We start from the raw sequence: 14,348 nt of genomic DNA, 5'->3' as shown, positions 1-14,348 counted from the left end.
AAGAAGATCATACATGAACTACTGCATTTTAATTCTCTTATAATAAGAAACCTAGTGAAAAATCCTTTCAGCTGCATTTTCTGTTCACAAGGTTCGTACACATTTTGAGATATATTTGGACTTACAATTGTACCAATATATAAGCTGGGCGGCATAGAAGTTTAGTCAAACTGACTTTATTTAGTCAAATTGATGGTCAAAGTTCACCAAAAAATGCGTACGGTCTTTGTAGCATTATTTTTGAACTGGCTGCGTTCAGCAAAATTGATGCTCATTTCAGGCTTCATCCTTTCTCTAATTAATTTCCTTCGAGTCCTTTAATGATTAGGAATAAAAAATATGAAGTGCCCTGGCGGCAAACCCACGGATATAAATATCAAAACTATGCAACGCAAAAAATACCAATAGCAGACAAGCTCCACAATGTCCTGAAGCACAACGGGAATGCACAAAGTAGCACAGCGGGGCGCCATGTTCTCCTGCAACCAGAAGACCTACCAACCTACCCAACCTAGCAAACTGGCAAAAAGATCTATATAACCCTTCTATTTCATGAAACTAGGTATTGTTTTATCCAGTCAGGTGCCTCGCTGACCACTTCGAGTACAAAAAGGAAATTACAAAGCCGGAGCAATGATTATTAACAAAGAATTTCTTAGTGTTTACATTATTGTACACACACCATCCTACGGAGATGCCGTGGCTTCTGCACAGTTCAAGATCGTAACCTCAAAGCTGAAGGCATCAAGATGAAGGCAAAAAAAAAGGGCATCATGCTCGTCTCGCCTCGAGAAAAAGCGCGGGCATCAATCGAAAGATTGAAACTGATGCAAAAAAAAGAGTGGTGGCAGCTGGGGCACCACACAAAATAATCCATCTAGTACCTTCCTAGCTATCTCAAGCATGCCTACGCTCCTGCATTGTATAATACACAAAATATTATTGGAGGAATGACCCAACACTGAAAAAAATGTTAGCATCAAAATTCTGAAGGAGTAGCTAGAATGAATAGTATAGCCACACACGAGGATGGCATACAGTCACAAATGGCATATATATCAGATAAAGGTTTCCCTAATACTGTTTCTAGTACTGGTACTGTTGAATAATTGCTGGGCTCATGTGATCATTTATGTTCCAGGCTGCTGTTCTGATAATAATTTCAAAGGCAAGTGCTTCATAGGAACAAAGGCATTGATTGTACTCCCTCCGTCCCATAATATAAGATCGTTTTGCAAGCTTATCTTGCGAAACGATATTATATTATGGGACGGGGGAGCAGTAAATTAAGACAAATCGCAAATATAAGAAGCATATTAAACATTACTCCCTCCATTCCCAAAAGTAAGGCGTATGTTGCTTCGTTACAACGTTATATAACATGAAATTTGTGTCACTTGATTCGTATTTGGAAGTACTTTGTTATGATAGTGATTTTGTATCACATAAATCAAATATTAAAAGAGTAATTGTTGGTCAAAGTCTTGTCTTAACAAAACGAAATATGCCTTATTCATCAGAACGGAGGGAGTAGATAATATTGAGAATCAGCCAAATACATACTTGTCTGTATGGACCCTTTGCCTAATCCTCTGCCAGAATCAGCTTGTGCCAAATGAGGTGCAATGAGGGCATCCAATTTGACAACCCAGAGTGCAACTGCAGACGTCGTTTGTGGCATCGTTTGAAAGTATACAGTAATGTCATCCACATATGAACTAAAGCTTACTGCTGATGAGCGTTGGTACAACCAATCCTCATCAATTGCCCCAACAAAATCAACAAGAACCTGCAGGGAAGAAACATGGCAAAACAAAAGACAGTGCATACTGTATAAATTACCTGAAACTGAATGAATGTTCTGATATTACAATGTAAACAGGAAAAAGATACTGACCTGCAAAAGCTCTGGTAATGATGATGTCCGTCGCAGCCGCTTAACCCACAGGTTGTGTGAAGACTTCATCCACAAACCAGTGAAAGCTGCCGTAGGCATGCGTGCCTACATCAGCACACACAAAATGAGGACAAAATATGATTAAGAAGCTGCTATGAAATACATATGCTATTTGTGATCAAACAAGTGAATGGCGATCCAATACAGCAACATAACTCAACTTTGAGTCACCATGTATCATAGTTTCTTAACGAAGTAGATCCCAGACACTAAACTCTGCGTAGAACAACCATTTTCTAGTACTCACCTCAATAGCATGAATGGCTGCTTTAAGTGCCTGTAGCTGCGAAGGAAGAACTTTATGATTTGGCACATCGTACAAATCCTCAGGCTCCCTGCATGTTGCCACATGTATAGCATATCTTTCTTCAAGATCAAAACCAACCTCAAAAGTAGAGTGGCATATTCTGCAATGTTTTTCATCTCTCCAATACAGATCATGACAACTTTCACAATGAACGAGTGATTCTTTAAATGATCTCTTGCCACACTTAACAGCAGTAAGGGAAGAATAGAAAGAAGTCCAGATCCATTTATCTAACGCTTGCAACCTTTCCCACTTCAACATCTTCTCATCACTTCTCCTCCCAACTCCAATTCCTATTGCAGATGATGCATTTTGAAGATTACCAGCTAGATATGTTGGAACAGAAGCACTGTCAATGTCTGATAGGGGTGAAGCTCCATCTCCACTACTTGGCTTGGGTGAATATCTGTTTCCACTGCTTGTCCCGGAACGAGAAGAATCAGATGATGCTGTGAGCGCAACTACACACCCATCTTCCAAGTGTTTTTTCATGCCTTCAAAAAGACATGATTGCCTCTTTTTCATTGAGGCAAGAAGATGAGCTTCCCTGGTGCCTCTGATGTCTAGGACAGACAACAGCGAGAGTAAATCCTGCAATGCAAACAAAAAAAGAGCCGGTAACTTTATTTGTGGAAGTTTAACCTCAAGTGATTAAATAAGAGGCAAATTTAGATGCTACGCAAATTAAGCAGGTGGGCAACCTGTGGTGAATCTATCACTTCCCAGTGACCATCTTCTGAGGACTCAAAGTAAACCCTACGGTGCCCTGGATCATCTGCTCTACAAGGGCCAAGGAAGAGCCAGTAATTGTTATATCTGCGATCTGATCCTAAGAGAACAATTTGTGGCTGATGTGCAAATCCTGTGGGTGATTCGTTAGCTCCAGAGTCAGCAATGTAATCCTGACTCCTCAGGCTTCCTGACTGTCCTTGCATGGAAGAATCAAAACTGTGCGAGCTTCCTGGTCTATTTAAGTACTCGTCACTAGATTGATAAATGGTTCTTGTACACTTCTTTATCTTCCCACCTGAGGCATGCGACTGTGCTCTCTGTATGTTAGACAGGACACTTTGTGGTTCCTATGAAAGGTAGAAAACAATAATATAAGATTCTGCAGCTTTCCAACAGGGCATACAAATAGAGAATAGAACATTTGTATGAAGGCTGAGCTTTAATTTGGAACATGAACACAACAAAATTATCCAAGATTAAGTTTCCCAACAACTGAGAATGGCACTGGCTATTGTATGTATTTTCACTTCGAATACTTCAAATGAGTTATACGGTAACCTAAGGCAGGCACTATCCACTTAACATATCCTAATGAAAGTAGTATCTACTTAAAATGTCCATTTCTCCTAATTCTGCCTAAGCCGTAAGGAGACACAATCATAGTGTAGTTAGGAACTTAGGATAATCAATTATAAGTGCGATCATTTATGTTAGTTGTGGAGAACTGAATAAAGCACATCAACAAAAGAAGAAAATTCAGTGGAGGTAAATTTGCATAAATGGTTCATGGGTGGATGATTTAAAAGAAAAAACTGAAATAATGCCATAATCTTCTAAAGAATGAGACCTTGCTCTCTTATCTCATCTGATCACTTCTAAGAACATCCAAACTATTTATGTAGTTACATTACCAAGACAGAGCACTATAGTCAGCCAGAAAACGTCATACAGGGCAACATTAACAATAATGAAAAAAGAATAATGATCCTTTTAAGTCCTGGATGGTCGTTTTGCAAGTTCAGTACTCCCTCCGATCCACATAATAAGCGTCGCAGTTTTGAACTAAGGTTGAACTAACCTTAGCTCAAAACTGCTACACTTATTTTGGGTCGGAGGGAGTAAGGTTTAAGCAATGATGCCTTGAACAAAGATGAGATGTTGCAATTGAAATATACCAGAAAAGAGTGAAGGTTACCTCAAGCCTTGGAACAGAACCAGCACCAGAAACAACATCTATCAAAGCAACCAAGCAATCCAGCTTCTCATCGATGCTTAGGTCTGAGTACTCGCCTTCCATCAACCCCAGTAGCCATCGTTCTCCGGAATAACTTTCATCAATTTCACTGCATTTATTCATATTTTTATGTACGTTTTTCTGTCTCCACCTGATAATTCTACTTTCATGCTCAGGATAACTCTCTTGTGGACCATCAGATTCATCACCACTGCTGCTAGCATCCCCATCATCATCAACAGTTCCAGAATCCTCAGTATCTGATCTAGAATCTTCTTTTCCTTTAATCCGAGGATCAACACGGAGACGATATGCAGAAGGCGCAATCTTCTCAAACAATGTGATGTCACTAGAGAGAGTGGAGAAAATAAGCTGCTCTACTTCTGATGCGCCAGAGAGATTAAGACCAATAATCTGAAGAGAACAATCAAGTAAATGCCACGGAGATACTTAACCAAAAGTATATACAGAAGGCCAGCTATCATCAATATGAACAGTTTATTTCTGATACTACCTGTGGTGATTTGGCAAGTTCAGCAACCTTTAACCCACCGCTTCCTTTCTTAGACAATAGTGCAAACAATTCACCTTTCAGTGTACGAGGACGTAACCCATACTTAACCATTTGATTTTTCTCCTATAATTGAATAAAAGGATATACGTTACTTTGAAACATAATATAAGTACTTGTAGGGGGAATCTATTGCTACAGCATATATACAAATATTGGTAGCTGTAACCAGAAAGGCATGCACACCCACATACAAGTGTTAGATCTAGAATAGTGAGGTGTCTCATTAAGTACCTTGTTAAAGAAATTCCGATTCAGCATATGATGATCTGAACCAAAACCTGAAGCAACCAGAACCTGGCGTAGTATTTCAACCCAAGTAAGAGAATTCAGGGATTTGATCCAAAAATTCACATCGAATTCTTGTTCTCTAACCTGAAAGAGAAACATAGAGGCAAACCATTTAGCTATTTCATTTTTCAGATAAGTTCTTCAAACAGGAAGCAGGTATGCAGGATGACAGTTCTCTTATCCATCCATTCAAGACATTCACCCTAATGAAGCAGCATCAAGTAGTCTGAACTCTATCTAGTTACCTCCCGTCGAATCTATAAGAAAAGAAAGCAAGACAATTACTTGCTCAGTGAAACTCGGACTCTGGTCCGCATTCTATGGGTAGTACTCCCTCCGTTTTTATTTACTCTGCATATTAGATTTGACTGAAGTCAAACTTCATAAAGTTTGACCAAGTTTACAGAAAACAATATAAACATTTACCATAACAAATCTAGATGATGTGAAAGTACATTCAATAATGAATCTAATGGTATTGATTTGTCATTGTATATGTTAATACTTTTGTTTATAAACTTTGTCAAAGTTTACAAAGCTTGACTTTGACCAAAGCTAATACATGGACTAAGTAAAAACGGAGTATGACAAGACGAACACCTCAACTGAAACAGAAGTTTGGTGCTGCAATTGACAAAGTCATGGAACTAAATAAATGTAAATATGAGAAGAATAGCATAGTCAGTTTCTTCACAGAAAGTAGTATGATTTATCAGACCATATAGAAAGATAAGGATCATGTTGATGTCACACTTATTGGCTATTGCACGATCACTGTTACTCAATGTAATGAATTACGATGAACACAAGTCAGTAGCCACGTGCTACTAGAAAACAAAGCCGATCCATCCTACGCTGTCATTCATTAGACCCTGTAGGCCCATATTGTTCTTCAAGGAAATCATTAACTTGATATCCAGAGTAGACTGGAACAGGAGCATAACAAAAAAAAAGTGCATGGTAATGAAACCGCTCGACAAATTGCTCAACTCCAGCACTAGTCTAAGACCATATACTTTGACTTCTGAATGGAGCATTATATTCGAACTATAAACTTAACACAATGTGCAACAAACTCGCCAATACTTCTGCTAACATAAATAAATATACCCAACAAGGTACAATCAGACTGACAAAAACTAATAAAATGAACCTACTACTAGGTTCTCCACTCATTCAAAATTCAGCTGTGAACTGTCTGACAATGCTGAAATTGACGCCATAGCACAATAGCTCTAGAATAAGCACAATGTAATTCTATCTTTGAAATGAACTAAAGTGTACAGCACATTTCAAAACTCACAAAGTTCAGAAAGCTTGAGAATCTGCTATCTTTAGACGATCTTGGTACAAACACACTGCCGCTGCCCCTTTCTGTGTTTAACATAAGTAGCTTGAGAAGACTGACATGTACTTTCCCCAACAACAAGGAGTCCTGGAGGTCACATTTGCACAGTAAGAAAATAATATAGAAAATTATACCAATTTCAGGGAGATTTAACAAAAATTTCACCTTGTCATGGAATGCTTGTGCAAACTCATCAAACGTAAAGGGATGAACATCCATACTACCAAAATGTGTGTAGACAAACCGGACAACCTGCCAAGAATATTTTCGAATTAACAGATGCTGGCCACAGTTTCAACATGAAAACTTGTTGAGGAAAGGTGGGCGCACTAAAATCTACGAGCACGGCAGTAACACAAACAATAAGTGAAGACAACAACAACAACAACAACAAAGCCTTTAGTCCCAAACAAGTTGGGGTAGGCTAGAGGTGAAACCCATAAGATCTCGCAACCAACTCATGGCTCTGGCACATGGATAGCACAAACAATAAGTGAAGGAAGAAAGAATTTTTCAGTTAACCATGTACATATGGGCTATTGAGATTTTTAACAACATGCTTAGGCCATTAATGTTCCAAACAAAATAACCAAATATATTATAGGAGACATGTCTAATATTCCTGCTGCCCAGATGCAACTAAATCCGGTAAACTACTGGTTGGATTCATGAACAAAATTGGTACCAGTATGAAAAGATTATTGAAGCCAGTCTTGTTCCACTACCAGCACAAGACATGTATGATCATTCACTATACAGTAAATTCCATAAGTTAATAGAATATAGAAGTTGGACAGACTGATCATGAGCTTTTTTTCATTTCATCTAAGGTAAATTCCATTAATGATGATAATACTACTCATGTATTCTCAAAGTAATGTGTTGCATTTAACCTGGAAGAGCTTTTTCACCATTTCAGGTGATGACTCCCAAGGTTTTGTGGGAAATGGCTGTTTCATCCTGACACTTGTTGGAGGAAACCTGGCAAGTAAATCTGCAAGAGAAGCACTAATGCTTAAGTAAATTGGCTTATATTGGAAAAAAATGAGAACAAAGAGGTAGAAGATGATATTGCAAACCTTTACAAAGGGGGCAGCCATGTCTCCCAGTTGAAGAAATATGAGCTGAACATCTTAACGGATTAGGACCTGCTTGTAGCTCACTGAGCTCAAGCTCCTCATCATCAACTAAAGTAGCATGTTCAGTTCGTAGTTCTGAGGATTCTGATTCATCAACTGAAAGATGGCACTCCACTAGAGGATGCTCCTTCAAATCAGTAACTCTGCCACATGTCACCTAAAATAGCGAGAAATCACCATTAGTGTACTACACAAAAGGCAGATTAAGTTTCATTTAACCAGATTAAAAAGGTCAAATTGCAACAGCAAAAAATGCTTTCCTTCCAAATGACCGCCAGTTAATAACTTTACAGGTCTAGATTTGCATTCTAGAGGACTAAAACTTAGCTCATTATCTCCATATGTGGATTTCTCCAAGTAATAAAGCTTACCTTTCTTTTACTCGGTGCAGGTCTACTCTTTTTGTTTACTTTCTTCCGTGGCAAAGTTTGTTTCTGCACATAAGGTTAAAAGGAGGAAATTCTGAGTTGCTAATTCAGAATATACAACTAATAAAGTTTCAAATAACATAGGCTGTATCGGACCAAATTAAATAAGCAACTTTACTTGGGCAAGCTTTCCACCAAAATCTTCGAATGGTCTCAATGACCTCAAGCAACCACTTTCATCAATGAAACTGGAGCAATCTTGAATTTCTGCAGTTTGGGAATACATTGCATGCCACACTGTCATTAAACCTTTGCCCTTTCCATGCTTCCTCACAGGATCATTGTTCTCAAATGGCAAAGTGGATCTCTGAGCAGTAGGCGACATGATCTGCAGATGAACATTTTTTTAGAAAGGTGGGCACCTGACGTTACAGGTCTCAATATAACAAATGGAAACAAATTAACATGGATTACAATTACAAAAAGGCACAATAAGCACAAAAGGTCAGTTTAGCTAACAGCATCTTCATCTCAGGCACTAAAATAATTTGTCAATCAGCAACTGACAAAATAACACAAGAATTTTAAGAAACAAATACGGTGGATCTCTAATCTTACATCTAACCGAATAAAAATGAACATTAGAGTGCCTTCAGAAAGATTGTTACGGCAAATAGCTGAATAAAAGTGATACTAAGGCAGGGACTGTAAATCTTTTATACCAATTCAAATGTGGGGGGCATCGCCCACAAAATACATGGGATTTAGTGTTGTATATCCTGGCCCAAAAGTTTCCAGAATCCATTGTTCTAATTACAAAAAAAGAGGCCTGATAATAAAATAAAGATAATGCTGGATCAGACTGACTACCAGCAGTTCAGCACAGAAGATGACAGTAGCTCATGATTGTACACTACAAAGTATGGATACGGCAGAAACTGCCAAAATGCCGTCCTAGTACAGGGGGATACGGGGACCCGCGCAGATACACCGGGATACACGTATCCTGCAGTATCCCATCTTTTCCAAATTAAAAAGGGGGAAAGAAATCGGATACATCAGATACGGTGTGGACACGATGGGGACTCGTGATCCAGCTCGCAACCGCAGCCTAGGCTGGAGGCTGCTGCTGCCTGGACTCGCCTCTCTTGGTCGCCGGCTCGACGCCGCTGTTTCCCCCAAGCCCAGCTCTTCCCCAGACGAAGAACATCCATCCAGCAGAGAGGAAGATAGCAAGGCGTTCGACGACAAGGAAGAAGGACCGGGCGGGGAGAAAGATGGGGACTACAACCAGCAGCGAGGAAGAAGATATAAGCGGCGGCTCAGTCTTTTCTTCTGCTCTCTGCAGCTCTCAGGCGGCTGGAGGAAACAAGAAGAGAACGGCTAGAGGAGCTGACTAGTCTAGGGTTTCAGGAACTGGACCATATATGGGCTCTGAGTGGAGAGCTACATGGGCCTGAGTGGAGGGTTCGTATGGACTATGGGCTGCCCCAAAGTCTTTTATCAATAGAAATGAGGCAACATATATCCAGTAATTCCTTGACAAAAAACATATATCCAGTACAAAATCTCTGATCTAAAAATTATCATTAAATTTTTATTACATGCTATTTTTTCTGTATATTTATATACCCTGCCGTATCCCCGAATGGTTGTTTTTTGAAAAATGCCGTATCCCGTGTCTATGTATGCGTATCCCCGTCTTTCCGTCCCCGTGTCCGTGCTTTTTAGATTGTACACACATGATGGCACCAAATGGTATGGCAACAACCAGTAAACAATAATTAACACGGAAAAAAAAGTATGTGCTAGAAACGACAATAAAAATGTGTACTTAGCCTGAATAGTGAGTTAGTGACTATGCTTTCCTAAAAGGCTCTGGTACAGAAAACCAAAAATTATGCTTGACCATACTGACTATCAGCACCAGTCGTCATTAGCCACATACAGTGAGACGAGGCACGGCACCAACAGGAAACAAAAGCTGTGCTAGAAATGAAAATGAAAACACTTGAGCAGCCTAAGCAATACCTTTCTCTTCTTCAAAACGCTTTGATCCTGGTAGGAATGATGTCCTGTGGTATCTGCAACTATTAAAAACAGCATCAATCAATTCAACATGATATTGTGAGGGTATTAACCACATCTACAGAATGCAATTCGAACATGAAGTATGCAAAATATGTTAGCAGCATTAGTGTTGGAAAGGATCAAATGGGGATTGAAGGTGCTTTCAGATCCTGCTAATTCTACTTTCCTTGTTTACCCAGAAGTCTAGTTTAGTGCCATTACAAAGCAACCACAACTTGAAGCACAAATGAATAGGACGAACACAATCAAGCACAAGATGCTCGATACAATCTCCGTATTACAAATGAGTGAAGCCCAACGAAAAGGTTGGGACTTCCATAGCATGCTAACTCGTTAACACAATTAGTATTGTTTTGAGATGGACACAAGAATGAGGGAATGCATGGCCGAAAGAGAAGGATGAAACTTACATGGCATGGTAAATAAACAATTACAGTAAATGGCAGTGTTTTGAGATGGAACATAAGAAGTGTTACACCTACCAAACAAAAAATGAGACAATTACCAGAGTTGTTAATAGAACTGTGTGGTTGATTAAGCTTAATTAGGTCTTTTGCATGGTTTAACCTATTGGGACACATAGATAGAAAGATATGTCTATGATGATAAATGACTTTCTCAGTAAACTTTAGTGCTACTAGAGACAGACCCCTGACATGGACATGTGCCCTTTCAGGAAGGGGATCGAAATCACCCCCAAGAGATGGACCATCCTTGCGGAAGACTTTCCTCAGAATATAATCCTTCGGAAACAGGACTTGTGATCGAAGTGTGTGTTTCTCTCCTACAAGGCTCATACTCCTACCAAGAGTAATGTCATCCTCGGGCTGCAAACCCGCAATACCTTGCATTGGAGATTGGCTTGAATTGGAAGACCTGCTGCTGCTACATCTAGGCCAATTTGATCTTGCACTAGCTTGTGTTTCCACATGAACCTCTGCAGCTTCCATGTGTCTCCTCTCTTTCCGCCTCCGCTCTTTGAACCATATTCTGACCTGGTTGTAAGTCAAACCAACAGATGCCGCATACTCTGTCAGATCCTCCGGCTTCGGATATTGTACCTCTGGATCGAGAAATTTTTAGCCACAGAACAAAAAGTTGAACAACAAAAAATAAGACATGACAGCAGGAAAGGAGCTTGAAACACTAGCACATGCCTACCAGAATAAAAGCTCTCCAGCATCTGGATTTGCAGGGGAGATTTCTTTGTCCCTGCATTATCACTCTTGGCTAGAAATCCTTTGGCCATCATCTGGAGAAAACCATAATCAGGTCTCAGCTCACAAAGCAGACGAGTGACAGTAAACACCCTGTTACAAAACACTAAAAGGCCAGGGAAATGGTAGCTTCACGAATCTCAATTTGTGTTCAAGAGCTTAAATGCTGAGAACAGTCACAACACAACTGGGGAGCAAGTAAGCACAAAATTACATACTGGACCTGGTGCAGCTAGAGCAGACGCTTGCTACAAAATTAGGACTCAAGCGGCAAATTTCTACAAGCAACGACTGAATCGGCCAGTATCGCAGGCCTGGTCAGGAGGCCCTCCTAGCTTAATTATCCATCGAGTTAATGCCGCCTACTCCTGACAAGAGAAATTCGAGCCCAGGTTCTAGTTGCTAGGGGGATTTCCTTGCTAGGAGGGGGGGGGGGCGGATTTAGAGCCAGAAATTGCGGAGGCCGGTGAGTTGGGTTTAACTCAATCAGTGGATGGAAACGAGCTCATACCTCAAACCCCAATTGCCAGAGCCCGCGGACGGGGCGGAGGCAGCGAAGTCCCGACGAGGAGGCACGGGGACGGCGATGGAGGCGACGCGCATGAGAGGCGGGGGGCGGGCGACGGCACGGCGGCGGGCGTGCGCCACGGGCGGCGAGGGGAGGCGGTGTCCTGCTGGGTGGCCGGCGGGCGCGGGGTTCTAGGCGGCGGCCATGGATGAGGAGGCGGCGAGGTGTGCTGCTGGGGGGGTGGGAGGTGGGCGCGGGGATGGGGGTGGGGTTCAGCGGCGGTGATCCGGCTCCGGGGTGGGGGCGCGGGGAATGGAGGCGGCGGGAGGGAGAGGGGAGCGACGCCCAAAACCCTTACCGACGAGTGGGCCGCCGTTTTTCCTTAAACCCTTGGTGAAGGGGAATGGTCGAATGGATTAGTTAGGAGAAATATCTGCGGTGTGCTCTTCTTCCACGTCGGCCACTGGAGGTTGTCTGGTTCTCCAAATAGCCCTCCCCTCAACAACTTTGTAGGGTTCACTTCATTCCTCCTTTCTCGAGAAGGAGATTCTTTTTTCTTTTGAAAGGAGATTGGCACGGCGGTTTGATTTATACACTAAACTTACAAGGCAGTTCTAAAACCTTTTTTTACAAACACAATGTAGATGAAGACGCTCACAATACACTCATTTCTACAAGCACACGCATGTACATCACATCCTATCGTTTACGAGCACCTTGGAGTAGGAGTGTTTTCTGATTCCGCCGGCGTGTGGTGAGAGCCTAAAAACTTTTCTTGTAACTAATTCCTCCTTCTATAAAACATAGGTACGCTCTTGGCATATCCTCGAAAAAAAAGTCACCAAAGAAGTCTCGCCATTTGAAATGCTAGTAGACGGTAAAAGCCTGGCCACCAAAATTACCCACCATAGGATGGCGCGAATTACATTAGAGCGAGTATTAGTGAGGCTTTCCCCTTCCCCTCATCAACAACATGTAATCACTACAGCATCACCGCCATATAAAACGAGTGAAGGGGCAATGAATACACAAATGTTGAACTGACTCACCCTAATCACACAAGCAACATTTATTGCTTTGTGTCTAATTATGCTTAGTCAGGTTATCCTTCAAGGTAAATCCCTTACAAAGATGTCGCACAAACATCTTCATTTCTTATTGATTTTTTAGTTTTCAAATAACATTGTTGGTTGAGTTGGGTTAGAATGTACTCCCTCCGGTCCTTTTTAGTTCGCATATAAGATTTAACTGAAGTCAAGCCTCGTAAAGTTTGACCAACTTTATAGAAAAAAGTACCAACATTCACAATCTGAAATCAATATCAATAGATGTGTCATGACTTAAAGTTTCATATTGTATAACTTTAGCATGGCAGATGTTGATATTTTTTCATATAATACGGTCAAACTTTGTGAAGTTTGACTTTAGAGAATTCTAATATGCAGAGTAAAAAGGACCGGAGGGAGTATGGATCTTTTGGTTTCCAAATAAACCTTGCCGGTTAGAGTTGGACTATAAGGTGATTTTGTGTCAGGACTTGGGAGAAATATTTCATGTTTTTTTCTTGTGCACTAGTCCCTCTAGCTTGGTTTTTTTAATAACCCTATGTTCAACACGTTTACAGTTTACCCAAGGCACGCAATTAAGAAAAAAAACACCCCCGCAAGATTTGCAATCTACATATACAAGCGCGAGCCCGTGAAGGTTAGCATACAAGTATACCAAAAAGTCAACCTAATGCACTTTTGTTCATTCATATAAGACTGGCTTCAAAATGACTTGTATGCGGGATTCAAGGGATGCCCACTTTCATCCTTATATGTATGTGCTAGTATGTCTACATGGAACAGTGCATGATCACCATCCATACATGGCTCTGCTTATAGAAAAATATATGCATATTAGGTCACACTCATCCATACATGGATTTACTTTCATTGCAATGCAAGTTAACCACTTGTTCGTTTCCAAGGTTGGCATATTCATCAACAAGTGAACACTAAGAGCAATAGAGCATTATAGGTGGCATTGGACTGGATTGCCATCCACCCTTCTTGACACGGGTTGCTGCAAACAGGTAAGCAAAATGTGTGTTCAGAATTTCAACTTACTCAAATAAAAACAAGCAATGGTTGAAAAATATGGAGCATTCAAATGCAAGAACACATTAGCAAGTGGATTCTAAAATTGTGATACAAACATTTTTCTTGTGCCAAAAAACACCAAACTGCATCGCTAAGAGATACAAAGGTGCACACGCACTAGAGAGCGTTAAAAAATACATGAAGAAGTGGAGTCATATCATGAACAGTACCTCAAACGGGTAATTAGAATTACAAGGAATAGCTTGTTCAGCTATCATCGAATTCAACATCCCTGAGGTAAGAAGAAAGCAAAAAAATCCTTCAAGCTCAGAATGATATCAGGGAGCTCTTTAAGGCATTTTAGAACTCCTGGTTCAAACTTTAAACTCCTGGGCACTGACGGTGTAGTTGGAGAGGAACTGGATAATTGTAAAGGGAAGCTCAACATGAAGAAGGAAGGTAAAACATATCGTGCTCATGGCTCTGAAGATCCTCTCTTTT

The 14,348-nt window shown here is 40.7% G+C and overlaps 1 protein-coding gene across 1 annotated transcript; it reads right to left on the bottom strand.

Moving 5' to 3' along the window:
* Positions 1 to 520: 520 nt before the first annotated feature.
* Positions 521 to 12,050, bottom strand: LOC123060412 (homeobox-DDT domain protein RLT3). The gene is made up of 18 exons (XM_044483121.1): positions 11,767 to 12,050; positions 11,200 to 11,290; positions 10,883 to 11,101; positions 9,979 to 10,031; positions 8,126 to 8,335; positions 7,951 to 8,013; positions 7,520 to 7,736; positions 7,334 to 7,434; positions 6,606 to 6,692; positions 6,396 to 6,527; positions 5,036 to 5,176; positions 4,745 to 4,867; positions 4,192 to 4,644; positions 2,966 to 3,343; positions 2,205 to 2,855; positions 1,898 to 2,002; positions 1,564 to 1,789; positions 521 to 915 (listed from the first exon to the last, which is right to left on the bottom strand). The coding sequence occupies exons 2-18, from the start codon at positions 11,288 to 11,290 to the stop codon at positions 908 to 910; spliced, it is 3,258 nt and encodes a 1,085-aa protein (XP_044339056.1). The 5' UTR covers positions 11,767 to 12,050; the 3' UTR covers positions 521 to 907.
* Between the last annotated feature and the right edge of the window lie 2,298 nt (positions 12,051 to 14,348).

This window comes from Triticum aestivum, chromosome 3A (assembly GCF_018294505.1).
Source record: "Triticum aestivum cultivar Chinese Spring chromosome 3A, IWGSC CS RefSeq v2.1, whole genome shotgun sequence".
Lineage (NCBI taxonomy): Eukaryota > Viridiplantae > Streptophyta > Magnoliopsida > Poales > Poaceae > Triticum > Triticum aestivum.
The sequence above is the reverse complement of the archived record's forward strand: the minus strand, read 5'-3'. Positions and strand labels throughout refer to the sequence as shown.